The sequence below is a fragment of the Tetrao urogallus genome (assembly GCF_951394365.1).
Source record: "Tetrao urogallus genome assembly, chromosome: 7".
Classification (NCBI taxonomy): domain Eukaryota; kingdom Metazoa; phylum Chordata; class Aves; order Galliformes; family Phasianidae; genus Tetrao; species Tetrao urogallus.
The window spans coordinates 51,166,679-51,189,690 of NC_136820.1; the positions used below are offsets into that span (position 1 = coordinate 51,166,679).

General features: G+C 60.0%; 2 protein-coding genes across 2 annotated transcripts; one reads left to right on the forward strand and one right to left on the reverse strand.

Annotated features, from left to right (window-relative positions):
* Positions 1–666: 666 nt before the first annotated feature.
* On the forward strand, positions 667–5,253 carry LOC306948619 (zinc finger protein 212-like; the record flags this gene model as incomplete). The annotated part of the gene is made up of 5 exons (XM_079538272.1): positions 667–690; positions 856–1,251; positions 2,143–2,269; positions 3,450–3,569; positions 4,205–5,253. The coding sequence occupies 5 exons, from the start codon at positions 667–669 to the stop codon at positions 5,251–5,253; spliced, it is 1,716 nt and encodes a 571-aa protein (XP_079394398.1).
* Positions 5,254–8,588: 3,335 nt separating this feature from the next.
* On the reverse strand, positions 8,589–15,262 carry LOC306948532 (uncharacterized protein; the record flags this gene model as incomplete). The annotated part of the gene is made up of 9 exons (XM_079538171.1): positions 8,589–8,614; positions 8,843–8,932; positions 9,103–9,930; positions 10,595–10,708; positions 11,345–11,533; positions 12,555–12,965; positions 13,957–14,083; positions 14,611–14,907; positions 15,239–15,262. The coding sequence occupies 9 exons, from the start codon at positions 15,260–15,262 to the stop codon at positions 8,589–8,591; spliced, it is 2,106 nt and encodes a 701-aa protein (XP_079394297.1).
* Between the last annotated feature and the right edge of the window lie 7,750 nt (positions 15,263–23,012).

Below are 23,012 nucleotides of genomic sequence, written 5' to 3' on the forward strand. Positions count from 1 at the left end.
CCCATGTCTGTGCCCTTCATGGAGCTCCTGCGGGTCCTTGCTGCTGCCCTGAGGTCCACCCCTGCCTGGCTGCCAAGCCGGGGGCATTTTAGAGCCTTGACGGGAAGAATTCAGGGGTAAAATGATGGAACTGGAGGAAGCGCTGCATGTGGGGTGGGCACTGCTGGTGGGCAGCGAGGGAACGAGAGTGGGTTGCGTCGGAAAATAACGCGTGTTGGAAAATGACGTGGGGAGGGGTTCCCTGTGCCTGTATGATGGGGGCCGTGCTGTGGGGCAGGCTGGTTAATGGGTTAATTAAACCAGTCCTGGGAACGGAGCGGTTCTGTGAACGTTGGTGGGGCTTTTGGGGACTGAGAGGTGGGGGGGGAGAGGGGGGGTCCGTGATTGAGGGAGCGGCTGGAAGTGGGGGAGCTGGGAATGGGGGGGGGTCGGGATCTGGGGTTGTACGGGGAGAAGCGGGAACTGCGCGCTTCTGTGAACGATTCGGGGTCTTTGGGGACTGGGAGGAGCGAGCGGGGTCGTGGCAGGCGTACGGCTGAGTGACGTCTGGATCCGGGGCAGTGCGGAGGGCCGGGCGGCGCTGAGGGAGCGGAGGGGCGGCGGCGCCTCGGCGGGCCGCGAGAGGGCGCCATCGCGAGGCGGCGGCGGCGGCGGCGTGGGGTGGCCATGGCCCGGTGGGGCCCCGCTCAGGTACGGGCGCGGCGGGCGGCGGGCCTCCCTTCCACCGCGGTGCCTGACGCCGCGGGGAGCCGGGAGCGGGACCCGCCGCGGCGGGGAGGACGGGCCCGGGTCGGGCCCCGCCACCGCGGGGAGGGCCCCGCCGCGTCCCTGACCTCCTCCTCTCCCCGCCCGCAGGAGCCCGAGTGGGGGCCCGACGCCTGGCAGCCGCTCCCCCCGCAGCCCCCCGGCCCCGTCGCCGTCCCCTCCGAAGGGGCGAAGCGGCCACCGGCGGTGCACGAGATCTCGTTGTGGACGGTGGTGGCGGCGGTGCAGGCGGTGGAGCGGAAGGTGGAGGCGCAGGCCGTGCGGCTGCTGAGCCTGGAGGGCCGCGCGGAGACGGCCGAGAAGAAAATGTCGGAGCTGGAGAAGGCCGTGCTGGAGGTCGGCGGGCAGCTGGAGCGCCGCTGGGCCGCGCTGAGCGCCCTGCTGAGGGACAGCGCGAGGCGGCTGGAGCACGTCGAGAGGCAGCTGCGGAACAGAGCCGGCTGGGCGCCGCGGAACGGGCTGGGAACCGGCGGGGATGAGCCTCAGGTGACGGGGGGAGGCGACAGGGTGAGGGGTGGGTCCTAGAGCGCGGGGGATGAGCTCCAGGGAACGGGGTTGAGCCCGAAGTGATGGGAGATGTGCCTTAGGGCACGGGGGTGAGCCGCAGGTCATGGGGGTGCGTCTGTGGTGTGAGGGACGAACGCGGGGGATGAGCCCCGGGGCACAGGGAGTGAGCCTCAGGTAGTAAGGGGTGAATCCCAGGGCACAGCGGATGAGCCCAGGGTAACGTGGGACGAGCGCCAGGGAACAGGCAGTGAGCCCAAGGTAACGGGGATAAGCTCTTGGTAATGGGGATGAGCCCTGGGGCACAGGGCATGAGTCGTAGGGAGTGGAGAACAAGCTTGGAGTAACGGGCCAAGGGCCAAGTGTAAGGTAGCAAGGGTGAGCCCTGGGGAATGGGGTCCAGCCTCAGGAAATCTGGGACGAACTTCATCCAACGAATGTGCGTAAGGCAGTGAGGATGCGCTCAAGGTAACGGCGCGGATGGAATGCTCTTGTGGGTGTTGTGCAGGGCGGGGCAGCAGGGATGTGGATCCTTCCAAGCTTTGCCTTGAGCCCTTTACCAGCTCCTCCCCATCTCCAGTGAAAAAAAGGGAACGAAGTACAGATGTAGCCCTGCTGAGCCCTGCTAGTTGCCTTGCAGGGTAGGATGCCTTCCCATACATGTCGTGCTCTGGTGTGATGGGGACTGCCCCAGGTTGATGGCGTGGATCTGGAGAAGGAGCTGCAAATCTCCTGGCTGTTAGGGGAGAGGCCTCAGGCCAGGGCATGGGGCCTTTCCCCAAGAGCTCTGTGCTGTCACACAGACATACAGGAGGGCTGTGTGGGGAGAGACGAGGCAAGACAGTGCTCAGGAGGTGCCTCCTGCCATTCCAGGTCCCTGCGTCAGGTGAGGATGATGCTGCCTGTTTGGCAGAGCAGGAGTGGGGCGGTGTGGACAGCCGGCAGCAGGAGCTGTACAGGATGGAAGTGAAGGGGAGCTACGAGGCTGTGGTCTCTCTCGGTGAGATTCATTCCCTGCGCTTGTGTCAGACTGTCATATCCCATGCTGAACTTTGCTTTGCATAGGTTACTGTGTTATCTGGATATTTGGAGAACAAGCAGTGAATGGTGAGGCCTTGGCACCGTTAGGATTTGGTCACAGGTGACAGCTGTGCGTCACATCCTCAGCCTTTGGTGGTTCTCAGCACTGGGGGAACGTCGTGCCTCGCTGGCACAGCGCTCTGCAATCCTGCCTTCCAGTACAGGTGTTCCCCTGCACACATGCACCACCCTGGAGGAATTTGCTGGGAGCGGTCCTAAATTTTAGCACTGGTTATTTTGGGCTGAAATTTTAAAATGGTGATAAAGTCCGAAGTTCAGTTCTTGCTGAGGTAACTAAAATCAGTCACCCGGCATGGCTGACATCAGCCTCCTTGCTCTACCTGTCCTGCAGAAGCTGCACCCAGGCCCCAGCCGTGCAGGAGCAGCTCTTCCCTGAGGGGTGCTGGTGTTGAATCATAGAATCATAGAATCACAAGGTTGGAAACGACCTATAAGATCATCCAGCCCAACTGTCTCCTCATCACCATTGCCACCACCAGCGCTAAACCACATCACGCAGCACGTCGTCCAGACACCTCTTGAACACTGCCAGGGACGGCGACTCCACCACCTCCCTGTGCAGCCATTGCAGTGCCTGACCACTCTCTGAGAGAAAAATTTCTTCCTTATGTCTAATCTAAACCTCCTCTGATACAACTTGCGGCCATTGCCCCGTGTGCTGCTCTTTGCCTGGGAGAAGAGGCCAAATCCCTCTTCACCACAGCCTCCCTTCAGGAAGTTGTACAGTGCAGTGAGGTCTGCCCCGAGCTCCTCTTCTCACACTGAACAATCCCAGCTCCCTCAGCCGCTCCTCATAAGGTTTGTGCTCCAGACCCCTCACCAGTTTCGTTGCCCTTCTCTGGACACGTTTCAGGGCCTCAACGTCTTTCCTGTAGTGAGGAGCCCAAAACTGAACACAGCACTCGAGGTGCGGCCTCACCAGTGCTGAGTACAGGGGGATGATCACCTCCCTGCTTCTGCTGGCCACACTGTTTCTAATGCAGGCCAGGATGCTGTTGGCCCTCTTGGCCACCTGGGCACACTGTTGGCTCATGTTGGTGCCCAGGATCAGCTCTTTGCACACCTGCTTCTTCCCCCAGGGCCCGGGGACGCCAGTTCCAAATCTGCTCTGCTGTTGCCAACTGAGGATGGGGAGGATTCAGCTTCCAGGACCCACGGGCTGCTGGAGGAGGGAGCTGTGTTGGGGCACGGTGGTGGCGGTGAGTCACAGCAGTGGTGGCATTGATGGCACTGCAGTGAATGCCAGGGGTGGTGGGGAAGGGTTGTGTGCAGGTTGAGTGAATGGAAATAGAAAACGGAGAAGGAAAATCAGTGCCACAGGGGGAAGGAAATCTGGAAGAGACCACACCAAAACTCTAAGCCCAGAGCAGCACACTTGGCAAGAGAGGAAAAAGCGTGGGCAAGGCTTAGTGTGAGAGTGGCTCTGTGGCCTCTCAGTCCTGCTCCTGGAAGGTTTTGCTTTGGTCATTTCCTCTAGATTCACCCAACTAATCTCTGCCGTTCCTAACAGAGTTCCCTGCAGGACAGAGGACTCTGCAGCTGCACTGTTGCTTTCATGTTTTCCTGCTTTGGGTTCTTTATGAATATTACATCATTGGTTCGCTGAATGTCCCCAGGCAGCCCCCAGCAGACACGGCGCCCTTCTGCCTTGTGCCCTTCTCCCCCTTTGCTCATGGTGGATCCCTCTTGCTCCATCTGTAGCAGCACATTTGCTGGTTGTCTGCTCATGTCTCACCTGCGTGCTGCAGGGGAAGGCCAGCTTCTGCTCCACTGCTGGGGATACAAGCATGGGAGAGCTTTATTTTGCTGGGAATGAATTACTGTTTCTCAGCAGGTGAGAAGATCGTGATCAAGACAGAAGAGCAGCAGCCGCAGGAGGAAGGACTGGAAATGCTGGCTCTGCCACAGGTGTCCTCTGTGAGGCTGGAAGAGGAGGTTCCCCTGGGCCAGGAGCCGCCGGTGCCTTGGGAGAGCCACGCCGTCATGGACGAGCAGAAGGCAGCAGCAGAGGGCTTAGGGGAGCTCTGCAAACACGGGGCTGCTCAGCCTGACTTCAAGCCTGCGGTCATCCCAGTGGAAGCTCGCCCAGCCCCGGCCTTGCATTTCCCATCAGAACACGGGCACGGCGCGGAGACCGAGCAGCCATTCGCTCTGCCCCAGGGGATGCTGCTGGGGGAGGACGCCGCCACAGAGGCCGCCTCGACGCAGGCTGGCACGGAGGAACACGGCCCGCCTGGCGCGGGGGATGAGCCCTGTGTGCCGCCGCCGGGCTGGAAGAACGTCCGGCTGAAACGCAGCCTCCTGGCGCGGCAGCAGAGCCACGCGAGGAAGAGCAACGGCTCCTTCATCTGCACGGCCTGCGGGAAGAGCCTGGCCCACCACGCCGCTCTGCTGCGGCACCAGCGCCTGCACACGGGAGAGCGGCCCTTCCAGTGCCCCGCCTGCGGGAAGAGCTTCAACGAGAAATCCAACCTCAACAAACACTACCGCATCCACACCGGGGAGCGGCCCTACTGCTGCCCCGCCTGCGGCAAGGGCTTCATCCAGAAGCACCACCTGCAGAAACACCAACGCATCCACGGGGTGCAGCTGCGGGGCGGCTGGGCGGGACGGCCGCGTGCCAGCGCAGCCGGGGAGCGGCTCTACCGCTGCATCGAGTGCACGGAGAGCTTCCCCATGCAGACGTTGCTGGAGGAGCACCAGCGCCGGCACACCCAGCAGCGGCCCTTCCAGTGCAGCGGCTGCAGCAAGAGCTTCCGCCACCGGCAGTCCTTGAACCACCACCAGAAGGTCCACGCCGTGGCCAACGCTCCCGCTGCCAGCTTGCCAAACCGCGGGCCGGGGACGGACCGCTGCAAGCCGCTGACCCAGGATAATCCGTAGCACGAGGGCTGCAGATGGGATGGAAGGGGCGGCGTTTCTGCAGGCGGAGAGGTGCGGCAGCCTGCGGTGGAGGGATGCGGCGGGCAGCCGGCATCACAGCCCCACGGGGATGAGGATGGAGCCGGCTGATCCACTGCGTGAGCACGAGGAGACCGAGTGGCCCTGGACCCACCGGAGCCGGTCTGGTGGTAGGGCTGAGCTGGGCTGTGCTGCTGCCCGGTGGAAAAAGGCTGAGCCAAAGAGCAGCTCGGTGTGTTGGGCACTGTGGGACGGGGAGCGGAGCACTTGAAATCAGGGTTACTTCAGTTCGTAACAGCGTTGAGGTTGGTTGGGGAGTGCGGGTGCCCAGGGAGAGGCTGTTGTTGCTGGGACGACCGGAGTCACCGCACAAACGGGGAGAGGTTTGGATAAAGGATTGGACTGACGCCATCTCCTGTTGAGCTTGGGTGTCGATGGGGCCGGAGCCACAGCGGGAGCACCGCGGTACTGTCCTTGCATGCCTGTCACCCCACGTCCCCGCCGAAACCCTGTGCTGTCTGGAGTGACTACATGGGTGCTGCTGCCCGCCTGGGGTCTCGCCCAGCTCTGAGCCTGGCGATCCTACAGAGATGCAGAGCTCCTATTCACAGCCCCATTCAGCTGCAAACTGCGGCTCTTGGGCAGCATTAGCACAACAAAGCCCTTATCTGCCCTCTGCTCTGCCCCATGGCCTGCCAAGGCTCCATCGCCCATGGGCAGCCCCTCCTCCTCCTCTCCTCAGCCCAGCTTTTGCGATTTCGGTCCTGTCACACCGTGTCCCAGGTGCCCTTGCCGTCATGCATCCCAACACAAGCAGACGCTGCACTTGCAGCCCAGAAGCCAACCGTGCTCTGGGTACAGCAGGTCGGTGTACCTCTGCTATGGGGGCAGGCTGAGAGCTGCCTGGACGCAGCCCTGCGAGGGCAGCACTGGGTGGCCCCACTGTGAAGGATGTGGGCACAGCACCAAGGACTGATGGCCACGGCCACCACGGTGCCTCCCAGCAGAGGGGATGCTGAGACTGGACACCCATCCTGGCCAGGTGATGTGTGGTAACAGCGGCCGCGTGGGACACGGCATGAAGGAGGGGACAATGGCGTCCTAGGAACGTGGTAGGATAAGGAGGATGACAGTGGCAGCCTGGTGACACCCTGTGGACGGTGGCAGAACTGAGGCCGGGCCTGAGCACAGTGGTGCTGATGCGTTGGGCGTAGCCTTATCTGTGCCCCCCCCCCCTCAGCAATGGCCGAGAAAATGCCCCCCAGCGCCCCCCACCCGTGGCCACTGCCATCGGCCAGTGACGGCCAAAGATGCCCTGTGAATGTCCCATGTTGGACGGGACCCACAAGGACCACTGAGGTCCAACCCCTGGCCCCACACAGGGCCACCCAAATGCTCTGTTTGAGAGCAGCGTCCCAATGCTCTGCGAGCTCCAGCAGCTCAGGGCTGTGCCCACCGCTCCCTGGGCAGTGCCTCTCTCTACCCCCTGCCCTCCCCTGACGCAGCTCCATGCCATACCCTCACATCCTCAGGCCCACAATGGCAATGGGGACCCACATGAGGGACTTCCTGGGTGAGATGGAAGCAGTGCAGCTCTGGGAGCCATAGAGGTGTGTGCAGGTGCAGCCATACACACAGATCAGTGAGCGTGCCGGATGCTCAGAGGCCAGATCTCCCTTAAGCTGCACAGTGCAGCCCCTGCTCCCTTCTATGTGAGCAGCACTAACACATACACCTGCAGAAAGATAACCAGGAACAGGCACGCACATACAGACAAAACATTTTACTGATTCCACAGCCTGAGAAAGGGATGAGAGATTTCCTACAAAAGACTGGTCCCACTCACAAAGCAAATGCTCCAGGCCCATCTGCTCCCTGCAGCCCCCAGACTCAGAGGTGTGTGATGACACCATTGCAGCAGCTGACTTGCCCTGCAGTGCAGGGATTTACTGTGACAGTTACCTGGGCAGGGACAACCAATATCAGCCCAATATCAGAGCTTGCTGCCATATCATCACCTCACAGCCTGCAAGGCAGCAGCCACCCCTGTCTCATGGAGCTTCGCAGTGCCACGGTGCTGGGGACAAGTGCAGGACAGCGTGAGAATGGCCTGGAGCATTTAAAGCAGGGCACAGCAGTGCAGCCCAGCCCTGTCCTGTGCACCATGGATGCGTGCGACAGGAAGTGGCCCAGGCAGTGTCACCTTGTGGCCCTTCAGACCTTAACAGGTGGCCAGGAATGAAAAATCTAAAGTAATTGGTTCCCCACACACCCTGCCCAGAGAGGGGCACACACTTCATAATTTCAAGTAATCACATCAAACAATTAAATGGAGAAAAAGAACTCAAGTGTGCTAGCAGCTTGGCCTGCGTGGCGATGCCAGCAGGGCTTCTCTCTACACGTGGTTTGTGTTCCCCAGCAGAGCATCTGGTGGCTCACGTGGTTCCTGGGGCCACCAGCACCCCTCTGGCCTGGCTTTGTCACCTACCAGGCTGCCTCTCCGTGGGACAGCTGAGGTAGCTAGCGTAACTATTCTTCCACGTGGTAAATTATAGAGGGGTTGTGCATGGCTTCTAGGCACAGCAGGGACGAGCAGAGGGAACACTCCAGTGCAGAGAAGCTGATATAGCAAGACCCACCTGGACACCTTCCTGTGCAACCTACCATAGGGAACTTGTGTGAGCAGGAGGGTTGGACTGCAGGATCTCCAGAGGCCCCTCCTGACCCCTATGCTTCTGTGATTCTGTGTCAGCCAACACATCCAAGGCAAGAGGGTCCCTGTGCAGGCTGTGCTACAGCACAGGAGGAATCCTACCTGCAGAGTTTTCTTAAAAGCATTCTTAGCTTTTAAGAGGCTATTAGCCATCTTGAAGGCTGGCCTTCTTCAAGGGAAGATTGCTGCTGGGACCCGACCCACAGCATCCCTGCAGAGTCGCGGGTTGTCTTGTTCTGCCTGTCTTCCAGCTCAATGGACTGGTGTTCCCCAGCAGATCTCACGATCAGTGGATTTAATCAGCAGGATGGGTTATCAGACAAGCACGGCCAGGACATGATGGGATCTCAGAAGTGCCCCATTCTCCACCTGGCAATCGTGGCCGAGAAACAGTCACCAAAACGAAGAGCTCATTGGGAATTCACTCTAATTTTCCAGTTTGAGACCCTTCTGTCCTTCCACTTCACTGTTAAATTCTGTTTCCAAAACAAAGTGGTCGGCTCCAGCATCAAATAACAGCTGAGCTCAACAGCTGCTTACAACTTCCTTTGCTGGGCTGCAGGAGATATACCTGCTCATGTGGGGAGGTCAGTTTGGGACAGTTTCACGCATCAGCCAGCAGACACAAAACTGAGGGACAGTAAAGCATTTTGTATCACCAGAGGCTTCCGTAATTTGTTCTACATAACGGCATCCAGGCTTTGATTCATTCTGCAACCACGGGAAGTCCATCTGATAGATGGCACACCATCCCAGTGTGTGTAAAAATCCGTCCTGATGCTCAGTTTCTCCCTAGGGAAACAAGCAATTTGGAATCTCTCCTGTTGTCGTTTGTTGCCTCCCAAACTGCCACCCTACTTCCTAGTTTCACAACAGGCCGGACTGCGCTCCCACCACAGCAGTGGATGCGGCAGTTCTTGAATGGGAACCGGTGCCGCTGGAGGGTGCCTTCCAAGTTGGGATATCACAAGTCTAGGATTATCTGGGAGTATGTGTTCTGCAGCAAGCACCAGGAGTGCCTTCACTGAACAGCTCTGGCTGCACTTCTCAAGTGCCTGGTTCAGCGTGTGAGCAGCGCTCTGGCCGGGCATCCGGGGCTCCTTAGGGCTGGGGCCAGCCGGCCGTTGCTGTGGGCTGCTCTGCTTTGGGCTGCTGGTTCTCCAGGGCTTTCTGGCGTTCGTGTATTTGCTCGTGACGCACCAGGTGAGTTTGGCGGGTGAAGCATTTCTTGCAGGTGGCGCAGCAGTACGGCCTGTCCTTGGCGTGGGTCTTCAGGTGACGCTGGAGGGAAGAGGGGCACGAGAGGCTCTTGTTGCAAAGGTTGCATTTAACCATGTTCCTTGTATGAGCGCTAGGCATTTGCTGTTGTGAGAAATAGGGTCTGGATGGCTCCTCCTTGGCCTGGCCCAGCCAGGACCCCCCTGCACGTGTCCCGTAAGCCAGGCTTTGGGCACTGCCGTGAAGAGACCTGCAGAGCTTCTTCCTCGGCCCCATCCTCAATTCCGGGTGAGTGTTCCCCCACACCTTGGCCGCAAAGGCCCTCTCTTGTGTGTGGATGCCCTGGTGAAGGACCAAGCTTTTTTTGTCGGTGAAGCTGATCTCGCATATCGTGCACTCATAGGGCCCCTCCTTGGCGTGGCTCCGCTGGTGGATGATGAGGTTGATCTTCAGGCGGAAGCGCCTTCCGCACTCGGTGCAGGGGTGCGACCACTCGCGCACGTAGCCGCGCCGGCAGTCGCCCATCAGCAGGCTGCTGCTCGCGTACCTGCTCGGCTTCTTCTTGCTCTTGGGTTTGGCTTGCTCTCCTGGGCACTTCTGGACCTCGGGGCCAGGAGAAGGTGCAGATGCCTCTTGTGAGGCCACGGGCCTTTCCTCTTTCACCTTGACGCTTACAGGAAGAGAAGCCGCTTCAGAGGCCTTTTCATTTTCTGACAGAAAGATTTCCTCTGGAAAGAGACAACGGAGCCGTGAGTCGCTCGCCCTCACAGCAATCTGACGCTTTGGTAAGGTCTCAAAGCACTGAGCACACTTCTTAATTGAGCTGCCAACAAATCTGAGAATGCAGTGTGGAAAGGCGCAGGTGCTGCTGCAGAGTTGCTGCCCACATGCATGAAGCAGACCAGTGGGTGCCAGGGGCAGATGTGCTGCTCCCAGAACTCAGCTGTGCTGCGCTGCGGTGCCACCAGGGCAGGTTGTGCAAAGAGAGCCGCCCCTAAAGCCACAATACCAACAACGGCCACGAGGCGTAGCACGACAAAAAGTGATGGGAGGGCTGCGTTCTGCAGAACCTCCAGGCTCTTTGCTCCTGTCAAACTTGCATCTGTCAGTAAATGCCAAATGTTACAGGCAAATGAGCCCATTTCCCCTAGTTTCTGACAGAACCATCTCCAACTCATTGCTTCTGTGGAGATAATAGAGCTGAACACTGTGCCCTGCACCAGAGCCCTTCCTCACTGGGTAGCTGTCCAAAAATCTGTCACGGAGTTCACTAGATCAATCTACGCCCGTGACAGCAGCAAAAGAAACATTCCCCTCAGCCCTCATTCCAAGCCTGTTGGAGCTGCTCCCTGCCTGCTGTGCACTGCATCCCCCACGTATGGGGATACTCACCAGAGCCAAACTCTGCTGGGTCGTCCTCCACCTCTGAGTCGGGATGATCTTCCCTGCTTGCCTCCTTTTTCTGTGCACTCATGGACAAAACACGCATCACCACCCTGGGAAATTCTGTTTGTAAAGGAGATAAAAGCAATTTTAAACATCCCAGTTTTCTGTCTCTTTGCTTTGGTGTGATGCTACCTGGAGATGTGTGACATGCATGGTGAGGCACTGGCACGGGCTGCCCAGAGGGTGGGGGTCAGCATCCTTGGAGGTGCTCCACAACCACAGAGATGTGGCACTGAGGGACGTGGTCAGAGGGCATGGTGAGGGTGGGATCATGGCTGGATTAGAATTCAGTGATCTTTTCCAACCTTAATGATTCTATGACATCAAAAATGTGCAAGGCATCAGCAGGAATTGGAATGAAGCCACACAGCAGGATCAAAAGCAGAGAGAGATCTGGAAGAGCCACCAAAGTGCCACAAGCCGTCCCTTTTGCACAGCAGCCTACTCCCTCCTCAACTCTCTCCACTGACCCTACAGATGGCATTTCTTCCATGACTTGCCTTCAGAACATTAAACATCTTCCATTTTCCCTAGTAGCACATTAATAGCACACCCCAGGACTTCTGCCTTCCCCTGCTAGTGCTCCTCTAAGCACAGAGGCCAGCCATACCCTCCTTCAGACACTGCTGGGAGATCTGACAGCAGGGACAGGAACAGCTGGTGAAGCTCTTCCTGCTGGCAACCCTGGGAACTTACTTGTGCAACCTTTCAAATGGACTTTTTCTTTTCCCACTGTCTCTTTCTTCTGGTCCATCTCTTTCAGTGTTTGTGGGGGTTCCTGACTGTCTTGGATAAATGGCGCTGGGGGCTCCTGGGCATCTTGGACACAGAGCTCTTCATTCTTATCAGTCTGGGATGGGATGTCAGGATTGGACACAGCAGACTCTGCTTAGGGACAGAGAAGCAGATGACAGCAAGTTTTGTTAGGAACTGGCCGCAACAACACTCTGCTGAAAGGTCAGAAACTTCAGAACGACCGTTCCTCCTTAACCCCAGAGATGGCAGGCAGGAAGGACAGACACAAATGCTACCCATGCTCTAACAGGCAAAGTGGTGCTGATTTCATGGTGTTATGGTAGGATCTGCCCATAAGGCACAACTGCAGCTCAAGTACAGAGAAAATCTGAGTAACAGAACGTGACTTGAAATCTGAATGGAGAGGGAAAAACCATGCCCATGGAACATCACTTTCTATCTCCTAAGGAGCTTCGTAAACCAACCTGCAGTCATGACGGGGCTCCTATAGTTTTGGAGTAACGTTCCTCCAAGGACAGAGCCTGCCCTTTGCCTGTCAGCATTCACTCTGCCTTTCCTGAAGCTTCTGTAGCCCCCAGCTTGTACTTCCAACAAGAAATAGCTCTCAAACACACCTCCACCTCTGGCTCTGACTGCAGCTTTCCAGCATCTTCCACCTTTCTTGCCTGGCCTTCAAAATCTGGCAATTGATTTTTCCAACTCTTTCTTGCCGTACCCCATGGCTCTCCTGACTCCTTTTGCAGCCCCTAGAGCTAGCAAGGCTGCTCCAGCCTCCTCCCTCCACTGCAGGCTCCTACTTCCAACGAGGTCTCCTCTCTCAGCAAAGCAAGCAGTACTGTCTTCAAAAGCATTAGGGCTGATGCATGCAATCAGGTGAAGGACTGCAGAACTGCACAGGAAAAGGGCTGGAAGAGACCACGAGGTTTGCCCTGCTGCTGCAGGCTCTACTCGAGCCCTTTGTCTCCACAGGATTCATCTGGCCAAGCATAAACATTTCTCTTGGGTAGCTGTCCAACAATCTGTCACAGAGTTAACTAGACAATACAACCAAAAGAACCTCAGAGCAGGTCGTTCCTATCAGACATCAATGGGAGATCTGACAGGGCTGAGACAGGACCTGCCACGTCCCTCTGGCACATGTGAAACTTACCCCTGTCAGCTTCCACACGGACATCTCTTCCCAAAGCCTCCTCCATCTGGTCCATCTCTTCTGGTGCCTGCAGGGGCTCCTGGCGACCTCCGATGCACTTCTGCAGGGTACTGTGGCCACTGATGCACGTTTGTGTGGGCTCCTGACCATCTCTGAGGCGTGTCTTCAGTTGCTCCGCACTGTCTCTGCTGCAGCCCTGCATGGGCTCCTCCCTGCCTTGGATGTGTGCCTGCAGAGGTTCCTCACTGCCTGGGCCGTGTGTCTGCCTGAGCTCCTGCCCATCCTGGACGGTCTGGGGGGGTTCTGGAGCGCCTTGGTCGAGCGTCTGCGGGGGCTTCCAACAGTCTTTGACACAGAGCTCTTCACCCCTCTCAATTCGAGACAGGATGTCAGGCTTGGACACGGCATAGTCTGCTCAGAGAAGCAGAGGACAACAGGTTTTGTTAGGAACTGGCTGTTACTGTAGCAAATTGCCCGGCCCCAGAGGCTGGCAGGCAGCCTGGACAGACGCAGACCTCCCACCTGCATTGACACAAGGGAGAACAGTGGTTCCGTGGTGGGATTCACACATCAGCACAGCTGTTGCTCAAGTACAGCAAAGATCAAAATAGTGGACGGTGACCTAAAACCTCAAAGGAGAGGCTCTGAATTTAACATTTTCCTCCAGTCTCAGCATTAGCAGTGATTTGAAGATGGCTGATCCATCGCTATCGGATTAGTTCAGTTCTGAGACAGAAAGATTCCTGCTCCATAGAGACAGCTGTGTCAGATGGATCATTTTAAGAACAGGTTTGCTGTTTCTACAGAGTACTGCTAGAAAAATGAAGTCTCTACTGAGAAAAGTGAAGTCTCATTGTCAGTAACTGCATGGACCACCACGCTGCCCAAGAAACAGTTTCTGATAAGAAACATCTTCTAGCCCAAACCATCCAAGAACATGTCAAATGTCCTTAGAAGGACTGAACATGATTAGGTTGGTTCTTTACCAAGGCACGTGCAAATGTCCCTGTCGCTTTACATCAGTGCTAAAAAGACAGAAAACAAAACGTCGTTCAAGATGCAATTATCAGACTTCACCTAGATAATTCCTGAACTGCGCTGGAAGATCATGATGGTTCCCTGACCATCCTGAATCCTCTCATACAGTCATTAAGAACAGCATCACATATGGATATATTTTTTTTAATAATAGATGCTGTTTGCATTATTATCACTACTATTAACTATTACTAGTGTATATCACTTATAGGTTTTGTTTACTGGTAACAAGCAGGAAGGATGGAAAATGATTGGCTGCCCAGGTTCTGCAAGCCATGGGCAGTCAGCCCCACTGAACAAGAGAGAAACAGCCCGAGTTGAACACAAGAGAAGCTCACTGGGAGAAGCAGAGCCCGTGCCTTACCCAGGGAAATCAGGGTCTCGTAGTTACCCCTCATCACAGCTTTGTACAGATCCTTCTGCCAGCTGTCCAGTCTCTCCCACTCCTGCTCGTTGAAGTACACGGCAATGTCATCAAACGTGACGGGTACCTGGAACCACAAATTAACATTACGTTACGCTTGGTGACTCGGTTGCTGCAATTACAGATAACTGGAAGTAGCACACATGAAGGGAACGCCTGGCTTCGGTCGCAGGAGCTGAGGGCAAAGCACGCCTGGCCACGCAGGGGGTGCAAGTCCCGGTTTCACAGGTGCTCATCTGCCCCAGCGCATCGCTGAGAGCACAGCGCTCCAGCATTTCCACAATTTGTGGCGTTTGTGCTTCCAGGGCCCGCGTGCACAGCCAGCTGTGGGCTGCAGATCCTCAGACAACTCAAGGCGGGAGCGGCACCAGGGACAGAGCTGCAGGACTATAGCACGAAACCGCAGCCCACGCTGTAGGTACGACGGGTCTGCGCCGCGCTCTCTGCCACATCTCTGCGCACTGATGCCAGCAGCAGCGCAGCTCCGGGGCTCACCACCCCAGCCGCGGGGATGGGGACCGGCCCTTCCTCGCCACCGAGGCGCTTAGGGCTCACGGCACCGGCAGGACCGTGAGCGCAGCCCAGCGCCTTCACCTTGGGCACCTCGCCCCTGGTGCTGGGGGGCAGCCGCAGGATCCAGAAGTTCCTGTTCTTCAGCAGGTTCTCCACGTTGTCCAGGCGCTGCTGGAGGTGCCCGTAGCCCTGCAGCAGGTTGCCCAGAGCCGCCAGGTTGCTGCCCAGCTCTCCCACCAGGTTCTCGAAGGCCAACAGCCGCCGCTCGGCCTTCTCGGTGCGGCTCCAAAGCTCCCGCAGCTGCCGGGCCTGAGCCTCGCCCTGCCCCGCGGCCTGCGCGGCCCGAGCCCTGCGGGTGCGCGTGCTCCACGACGAAGCCTGCGAGGAGAACAGACGGGACGGGAGGCCGGGCCGGAGCCCGGCGCCGCGGGGCGCTCTGGGGGGAGCCCCGCGCAGCCCACACCGCGCCCGACCCCCGGAGGCGCCGCTGCCCAGCCGGGCCGCTCCGCTCCAACCGCCGCCGGGCCCAGAGGCTCCACGCCCCTCACCCACAGCCCCAGCACCCCGGGACCCCCGGCGCCACGGCATGCACTCCCCTAGAAGGGAACCCCGCTGTCCCCGACCGCCGTCGGGCTGTAGGGGGCCGCTGCCGGGCCGGCCCCGTCAGGCGGACCCTCGGAACCCCGCGAGGCCCGGCCCCGACCCTCACCTCAGCGAGGCCCGGGCAGGACATGGCCGCCGCCGCCGGCACCGCGCGCCCTGAGGCCGCCGCGCTCCGCCGGGCCGCGAGGGGGCGCCTCCCGCTTGGGCGGGGCCGAGCGCGGGGATCGGGCGCCACCTGGAGGCTGCAGGAGCGGAGGGGGCGTGGCTTACCTGCTCGGGGGCGTGGTTGGATACCGTTTGGGGGCGTGGTTTAAGGAGGGGGCGTGGCTCACGTGGCGCGCCGGCACCTCGGGGCGCGCTGTGCACCGCGCTGACGGCGCCCCTGACAGCTCCGCTCCATCCCTTCTGCTCACGGGTTGCTCAGACCGGCCCTCCTCGGCTCCCCCGCTCGGCTGTGCCCCGAGGTGAGCCCCGCACCGGCACCGCGGGGATCCGGGGGGACGAGGGGCAACAGAGCTGTCCTGAGTGGAGCTGTTCCAGGGGCGGGCAGTGGCAGGACAGGGCACCCCTCAGCCCCCGGTGCTCTGGAGCCGCCAACGGAGCCACCCATGGCTGTGCCTCGCCAGGTAGGAGGGGGCAGCGCGGCTCTGGGACACGGGGAGGGCTCTGCCTCAGCTGTATCTGCGGGCACAGGGGGCACAGAACCAGCAATGCCCCCCGTGCAGGGACTCCCTGCACCCCGCAGCCCCCAGGGTGGAGCGTTGGACTCTGCGTACTCCCAACCCCGCGGGATGGCTGCAGACCCTTTTTGGCCGATTTGTGCTAATTTCCTGGCACGTCCCTGATGGAGCACTGCCAGCATCACGCGTGGCATACAGAGCATGAGGTTGGGCAGCAGCACCTCTGCAAATAGCATCGTGTCGGGATGCATCATGTCACTGGTGGAGCGTGAAGTGCACAAGCTGTGTGCGCGGGGATGCGGTGGGACTCCTGGTTGTGTCTGCAGTGACAATTGGTTGGAGCAGATGTGGAGCGCGGGACCTCAGACCTCCGCCAAGCAGTGCTGAATGGGTGTTAGGAGGGCACAGCGCTTGGCACTGGGTTTCTGCATGCCATGTGTGTGTGACACACGGCATCACAGCTGACACAACTCAGAGGGTGGTGAGGCACTGGAACAGGTTGCCCAAGGAGGCTGTGGATGCCCCATCCCTGCAGGCGTTCAAGGCCAGGCTGGATGTGGCTCTGGGCAGCCTGGGCTGCTGGTTGGCGACCTGGCACACAGCAGGGGGTTGGAACAACAGGGGGTTGGATGAGCATTGTGATCCTTTTCAATCCAGGTTCTATGATGATTCTATGACACAGGCACTTCAGGGACTTCTGTGCCACGACTCACAGTGTGCCACCAGCTCTGCTGTACCCCAGTGAATCCACAGCTCACACCCCAGGGGCACATCCTTTCTTGCCCCTGCAGCCATGAATGGACCTGGGCCACACGTGGTGCCCAGTGGTGCAATTGCAGCCCCCACGAGGCCAAACTCTCCGTTGTCCCCTTGAAGAGCAAGCTGTCCCTGTACCCCATAGCCCCATTCCAGCACCATCCCGTGCCCAGAGCAGGTGCTGCTGGAGGGACACGTCCTCCTCCCCTGCATTGCCACCATCTGTGTCTGCAGGTGCCGGTGACGCTGGAGGAGGTGACGGTGTGCTTCTCAGTGGAGGAGTGGGCGCTGCTGCAGGAGTGGCAGCGGGAGCTGCACCGCGAGGTGACGGCAGCGACGGCGCAGCTGCTGGCATCTCTTGGTAGGGCACCACAGGGGCTGCTCCAGCTTCGTCTGCACGTCCCCATCCACCGCCATGGGGACAAGAGGTGGCACGGTGCAAGATCCAGCACCCACACTTCCAGGTGAAGAACTGGCGCTTCCCTCTGGCACTGCAGATGCGGATGGACCACAAGATGCAGCTGCAGGGCAGGAGCCGCGAGGACCCCCCAGCAGTGCGTCCCTCTGTGCCCTGGTGCGCCTGGTGAGGGACATCCCCCAGTTCCTCTTTGGCAGCTCCAATGGTGCAGGGCCACGTGCTGCTGCTGCTGGGGATATGGCACTGCGATCTGAGCTTCTGGGTGCAGGTGGTGAGTGTGGGGCCAGAGGGATGAAGGGGTCCATGGTGGTGGGTGACGGGTGGTGGGGATGTTCCCTATGCACAGGTGAAGCACAGGCACCTCCAGAGAATTCCAATCTCAATGTCTCGGAGGGAGCAGTACTGTCGTGGCATGGCAGCCCCAGCAGCACAGTGCCCACGGCACTGCAGTGGGGTCAGTACCGGTACCACAGTACCAGTGGAAGTGCTGTGCGGGTGCACTATGGGGGTGTTTGGGGAGCAGGGTGGGGGCACTGAGGTTCGTGGAAATAGGGGGATCCCACATGGGTGCACTGGGAGGGAGGAGGCAAAGAGATGAAGATGGGAGTGCTGGGGGAGTGGAGGCAGATGGCATGGGGCTGATGGGAACTGGGGGGGCCATCAGCAGGGTGTGGGGACAGCGTTTGTTTTTGCAGTTAAACCAGAAGCGCTGGCTGAGAGCTCCCCACTGTGGAGCCTGGAGAGGTGCCTGGAGGAGCTGCCGAGGGGGGACCCCCGCCCACCCAGGACCCCAAGCAGCAGTGAGGGGCACCGGGCAGAGCTGGGGGGGCTGTGCTCACATGGAGGTGAGGCATGGCAAGGATCCATGCACATGGCATGGCATGGCGGGGTAGAGTACAGCATGGCGTGGCACAGCGTGGTGTCACCATGGCAGAACATGGCACAGCACAGCATGGCATGTTGAAGCATGACATGGCAAAGCTGGGCTGGGCACAGTGCTCTTGGCCGCAGGGTGAACTGCAGGTCCCCATGACCACTGGCGTTGGGTTTTGGTGTCACAACCAGGGCTGTGATTGGAGTGAAACCTCTGGGGCCTCTTGGATATGGGGAAAATCCTGGGGGGGGGTCTGGTTCCTGAGAGAGATTCCCCTTGGCATCCCTGTGCGGTCAAGTCCCAAGTACAGTCCTGCATTGTCGCTGTGGGACCAGTCCGTGGGGGTGTCCCTGAGGGGTTTCTGCTGCCCCCCGTTCTAATGTGCCTTCTGCTGATGCTGTGTGCTCTCTTCAGCTGGAAGCATTGGGCACAGCCCCCTGCAAGGGCTGCTCGAGTGTCTGAGGGCCACCACCATCCCAACGACATCGTGCTGTTCCCCACTGGCGGCTTCCCATGGCAAATGGAGGGCTGTGGAGCCAAGTGCCTTGAGGAGGGGGGGCCAGAGCCCCTCTGCAGCAGGTGGGTGTGTAGCTGATGGCACACTTCTCTGGGGGCCCTGCCCCAAATCTGCCACTCGGTGTGCTGTGGCGTATCTGTGGTTGCAGGTGACGTTTGCCCTGTGGGTCCCAGGATCCCACCCCCATAGTCAGGTTGGGGTTTTAAGGTGCAGCAGGGCACCCCTGGGCTGCGGGTTTTAGGAGGATGCAACGGTGGCAGAGGGAGGGTTTTCAGGATTTGGGGATGGGGTACAAGGCCTCGGGGTTGGCACCTTTTTGGGGTGCACAGTGCTCACCTCTACCCCTGTGTTGAGGGAGCAGGGCGCTCGGGGGATATCCCAGTGTTCAGTGCTTGGTTTGTCTCTGCAGGCAAAGCCCTGGTGACACCATGTGTCCACCAAATGGAGATCTCAAAGTGGACGAGCATGAACACATCCACTGGGGACACTGGGACAGAGGAGCAGAGGGGGCTGGAGATGAGCCCTGGTGAGTGAGCTGCTCCAGGACGCATCACAAATTCACCTACTGGGGCCAGGAAGTGCCTGACGGGTGGGGGGCAGGGATAGGCGCCATGGTGCTGGGATGGAGCCATCCTATGGCAAACGCGGTGTTTGGGTGGGGGTGGCCCTGATGGACATCTGTCCCCTCTGCTCTCTGCAGTGCTGGACGAGGCCCCGCTGCGCAGTCTGCTCCGGTGTCTGAGGTCTGTGGCAGTGCAGGCGCCATGCTGGGACCCTGTGGGTGCTGCGTTGGCACTGAGTGGTGCTGAGGCATCGCCCCGACATTGCCCCAGTGCAGGTGAGCACGGCACCGCGTGCCATCCTACCATATGGGTGGGGGTGTTTTGGGGACACCCCACTAATGGGTCTCTTGTGCTCTCCAGGGACCACGGTGAGCCCTGCAGAGAACTGTGTGCTGGGGGACAGCTGCACTGATGGCAGCATGCGGCCGCGTGCCCATGTCCCTGCCGTGGGAACAGCGACCAAGAGACCCTCCTTGGGTGGCACCAAGCGCTCACCCTGCAGCTCCTGCAGCACGGCCACAGGGGCACCCAGGGCCACGTCCGCTCTGGGCTCCAGCACTCATCCCAGGACTTGTCCCGTGGGGGTCCCTGCATCCCCAAGGAAGCACCGTGGCTGTGGGGGAACCTTGGAGCTGCGGGCGGAGTTGGCACAGCTGCGCACTGCTGTGGCAGAGAAGCTGAACCGACTGCGCCGGGACGTGGGCACGGCACAGCGGGAGGTGCTGGGGGTGCGCGGCCGCTTGGCACGGCTGGAGCAGGGGGCACGGGGCAGGGCACGGGATGTGGCTGCGCTCATCCGAAGCCGCCGGCGCCTCCGTGATGCCATCCGGCGCCTGGAGGGACGGTGCTGGGCGCTGGAGAGCCGGGCCTGGCGCGGCAGCCGTGCGCTGCCCGACGGCTCCGATGCTGTCAGCATCCTGCAGATGGTGCTGCCGGCGGTGCTGGGCCTGGCGCTGCCTCGCTGTGGGTCCGGAGCAGCCAACAGATCTGCCGCCCCACGGGATTTCGGGGCTTTATGATAGGGGTGGTGCACCGCTCCCTAACCCAGCCCTGGCTGCTGGCTGTTCCTCAGCAGGGTCCCCACCATGGTGAGCTCAACCCCTCCTGTACCCCCTGTCCCCTGCTTCCAGTACAGGACCCCCCTGCCCCACAGTGCGCATGGATCCATGCTGCAATAAAGTGGGGCTGGTAAAGCTGATTCGGTTTCATCCATGGCTCTGGACGGGATCAAACCCTGTGCAGGCTGGGGAGCACAGGGGGAGCTCAGTTCCCTTTGGAGCAGAAGGAAACCCGTGCGTGAGAGTGCTCAGAGCCCACCGCTTCCCACCTCCGCCCCTCAGTGCCAGGCAGCTTCTTGGCTCGGACAGCCCATGTCCTCCTCCCGGTGCTGGCACTGAACTCACCACAGCACCTGCAGGCATTGCCTGGCTCATCGCTGCCAACGCCTCGCTGCTGAGTGACGCTGGTGACATTTCCCGTGTGTCCCCCCCCAGGCTGTTGGACTGCTGCAGGACGCATCCATATCCTGATGTAGGGTGTTCAGAGCATCACGCTCCAGTGCCCCTCACTCATCCCTGTCTTCTGCAACACGTTTGGGGCTGTGCACCATTCCTGCCCCAGGGCTGGGCAGTTCCAGAGCCATGTCCCCACCATCTGGCCTCCCAGCCAACATCTCCATCTGCTGCAGAGCTCTGAGACAGCATTTCATAGCCCAACAATGACTGTGGCTGAGTGGGTTCGCTGCTTGCCTTCATTAATGCTAATTGGGCAGGTGTGGCTAATTGGACAGGTGTCCTACCTCTCCTTGTCCTCTCCTGTTCCTCATTCTCCCCACTGAACAAATAAACCTCATTTCATGGGGGTGGACAGGGCACCCAGGTCCTCCATGTCTTCGGGGCACTGCAAGAGGGCAGGCTGGGGGGAGGCTGAGGGGGAGGCACAGATGAAGGTGCCCGGTTCTGTTGGCATGGATGGAGGGGAATGTGGTGCCCTCTATAGCCATTACCCATAGAGATGGGGACAAAGTAGGAGCTGAGTGGCTGAGCAGGAGGGCAGGTGGGGGCTCTGTGCCTGCACACGGCTCCCTCCATCAGCCCCACTCCACAGACACGCGCCCTCAGGCTGGTTTGGTGGTTTTATTTGGCAGCTTCATGTGGTGGGTGGGGGTGCTGCCCCCCAGGAGCACTCTGGGGTGGTGGGGCAGCCCCACCATGCAGGAGGCACAGCAGGACCCCCTGACTCTCCTCAGGGTTGTGGTGCAGTCAGGGGGTGCTGGGACCCTCAGCTCCATCATGGCGCAGGCCTGTGCTTGGCCACCGCTGCTCCTCTTTTCCTGTCCTGCAAGACACAGCATGACACCTGTGGGGACGTGGCACAGGGTCCCTGTAGGGGTCCCCTTTCAGGGGCTCGGGTGTCACCAAGGTGACATGCTGTTCCTGCTGCACTGTTACCTGCCCAGGCTCTGGGAAGTGTCTGCGGCGTTGCTGTGCAGGTTTCTCAACTCCCCTCCTGGTGCGCTGCTGGGCACAGCACGGGAAGAAGTGCAATGTCAAAGCTGTGGGGTGATGGAGAGGGGGTGCTGTGTCTGCCAGCCAAGCCGGTGGCATGGCGGGTCCCTGCACCTACCTGCCTGCCTGCCTGAGCTTCATCCACGTCCCCAGTGCTGCGGGACATTGCGATGGACTCCTGCAGAGGGGGTGTCCAGAGTGATGTGGGAGGAGCATGTCTTGGGTGCCCCCGGTGTTCCTCTTGGGGGGGTTCTCAAGGGGCACTCAAGAGCTGAGCCTCTGGGGATGGACAGAGCCCCCCACTGCCCCCGTGTTAGGGTGTGTGGGTCCCCCCCCCTCCTTTGTCCCCGGCCCCTTTCTCACCTCGCTCAGCACAGAGAAGCACCCCGAGCACAGCTGGTGTGGTCGGCGCCGGCCCCCACCACGCGTCCCTGCCTGCAGAGAGAAGGAGTCAGCTCCCCATGGGGACCCGAGTGGGGGCACTGCGGGGCCCTCGGAGCAGTGGGACAACCATGGAGTGCGGTAGGAGCACTGGCACCTGTGTGGTGCTGTTCTCCCATGGTGGGACTGCAGCAGAACTGAGCTGCATGGCAGCGAGTGGGGTGGTGGAGAGAGAAGAGGAGGATGGGGAGGACGAGGAGGGGATGACAACTTTCTGGACCCCAGAGAGCAGCCCTCCTCCCCCTTCTCAGCCCCTTGCCAAGCCCTGATGAAATGTTTGCTGGTTGTGCAAGTGGTCACAGTGCTTTGGGGAGCAAAGGGCCCTGGGACGCTCTAGGCTCCCCACAGCGCAGCCCCTCAGGGTGAAGGGCTTGGCCACATGTTGTTGCCCCTAGCCCATCCTCGGGGCCCCTCCTGCCCAGAGCAGCACAGGGCACCGGGATGGAGACAGCAGCTTTCCAGGGCCCTCACCTGCCCAGTGCAGGGTGCTGGTGACAGCAGATGGCGTCCCTTGGGGTGCGGTGAGGGGGGCTTGCTTCCTGCAGCGCTGTGCCGCATTTGGGGCCGTCCCCTTCCTCATGGCATCTCCCTACAGCCTCCCTCCCTTCCTGACCGTTATTTGCTGTCTTTGAACCCTTCCCTTCACCCACCACCAACCTCTCTGTTCCATGTGAGCGTTTTCCCCTTCTTGGAGTCTTTGAGGTCGGCCATGGCCAGGGCCAGAAGGGCCATGGCAAGGGCGCAGAGCAACCCCAGCTTCATAGCGCTGCGTGGGGCACAGCTCGGCTGCCCGGTGCTGCTGAGCTCCCTCTGCCTGGACCTTGACCCTGCTGTTGGCCAGCTCTCTGTGGGGCCTCCCACTGCGGTCAGTCACTTGGGGAGGGCAGTAGTGAGGGGCTGGAGGAGTGCAAAGAGGCCGCTCCCCTCTGAGCAAGACATGGGGCAGCTCCCCCTCTGCCACCTCAAACGCTGGGGTTGGATGATGGAAGGTGATGGTTGCCCAGAGTGGTGTCTGGGGACTCCACCTCCTGTGTCCTTCAGTCCCTCTGCACCACCTCATCCCTGTCCCTGTGACCCCAGGCACCAGTGATCAGTGCAGGGCTGCCGCAGAGGCTGCAAATCTC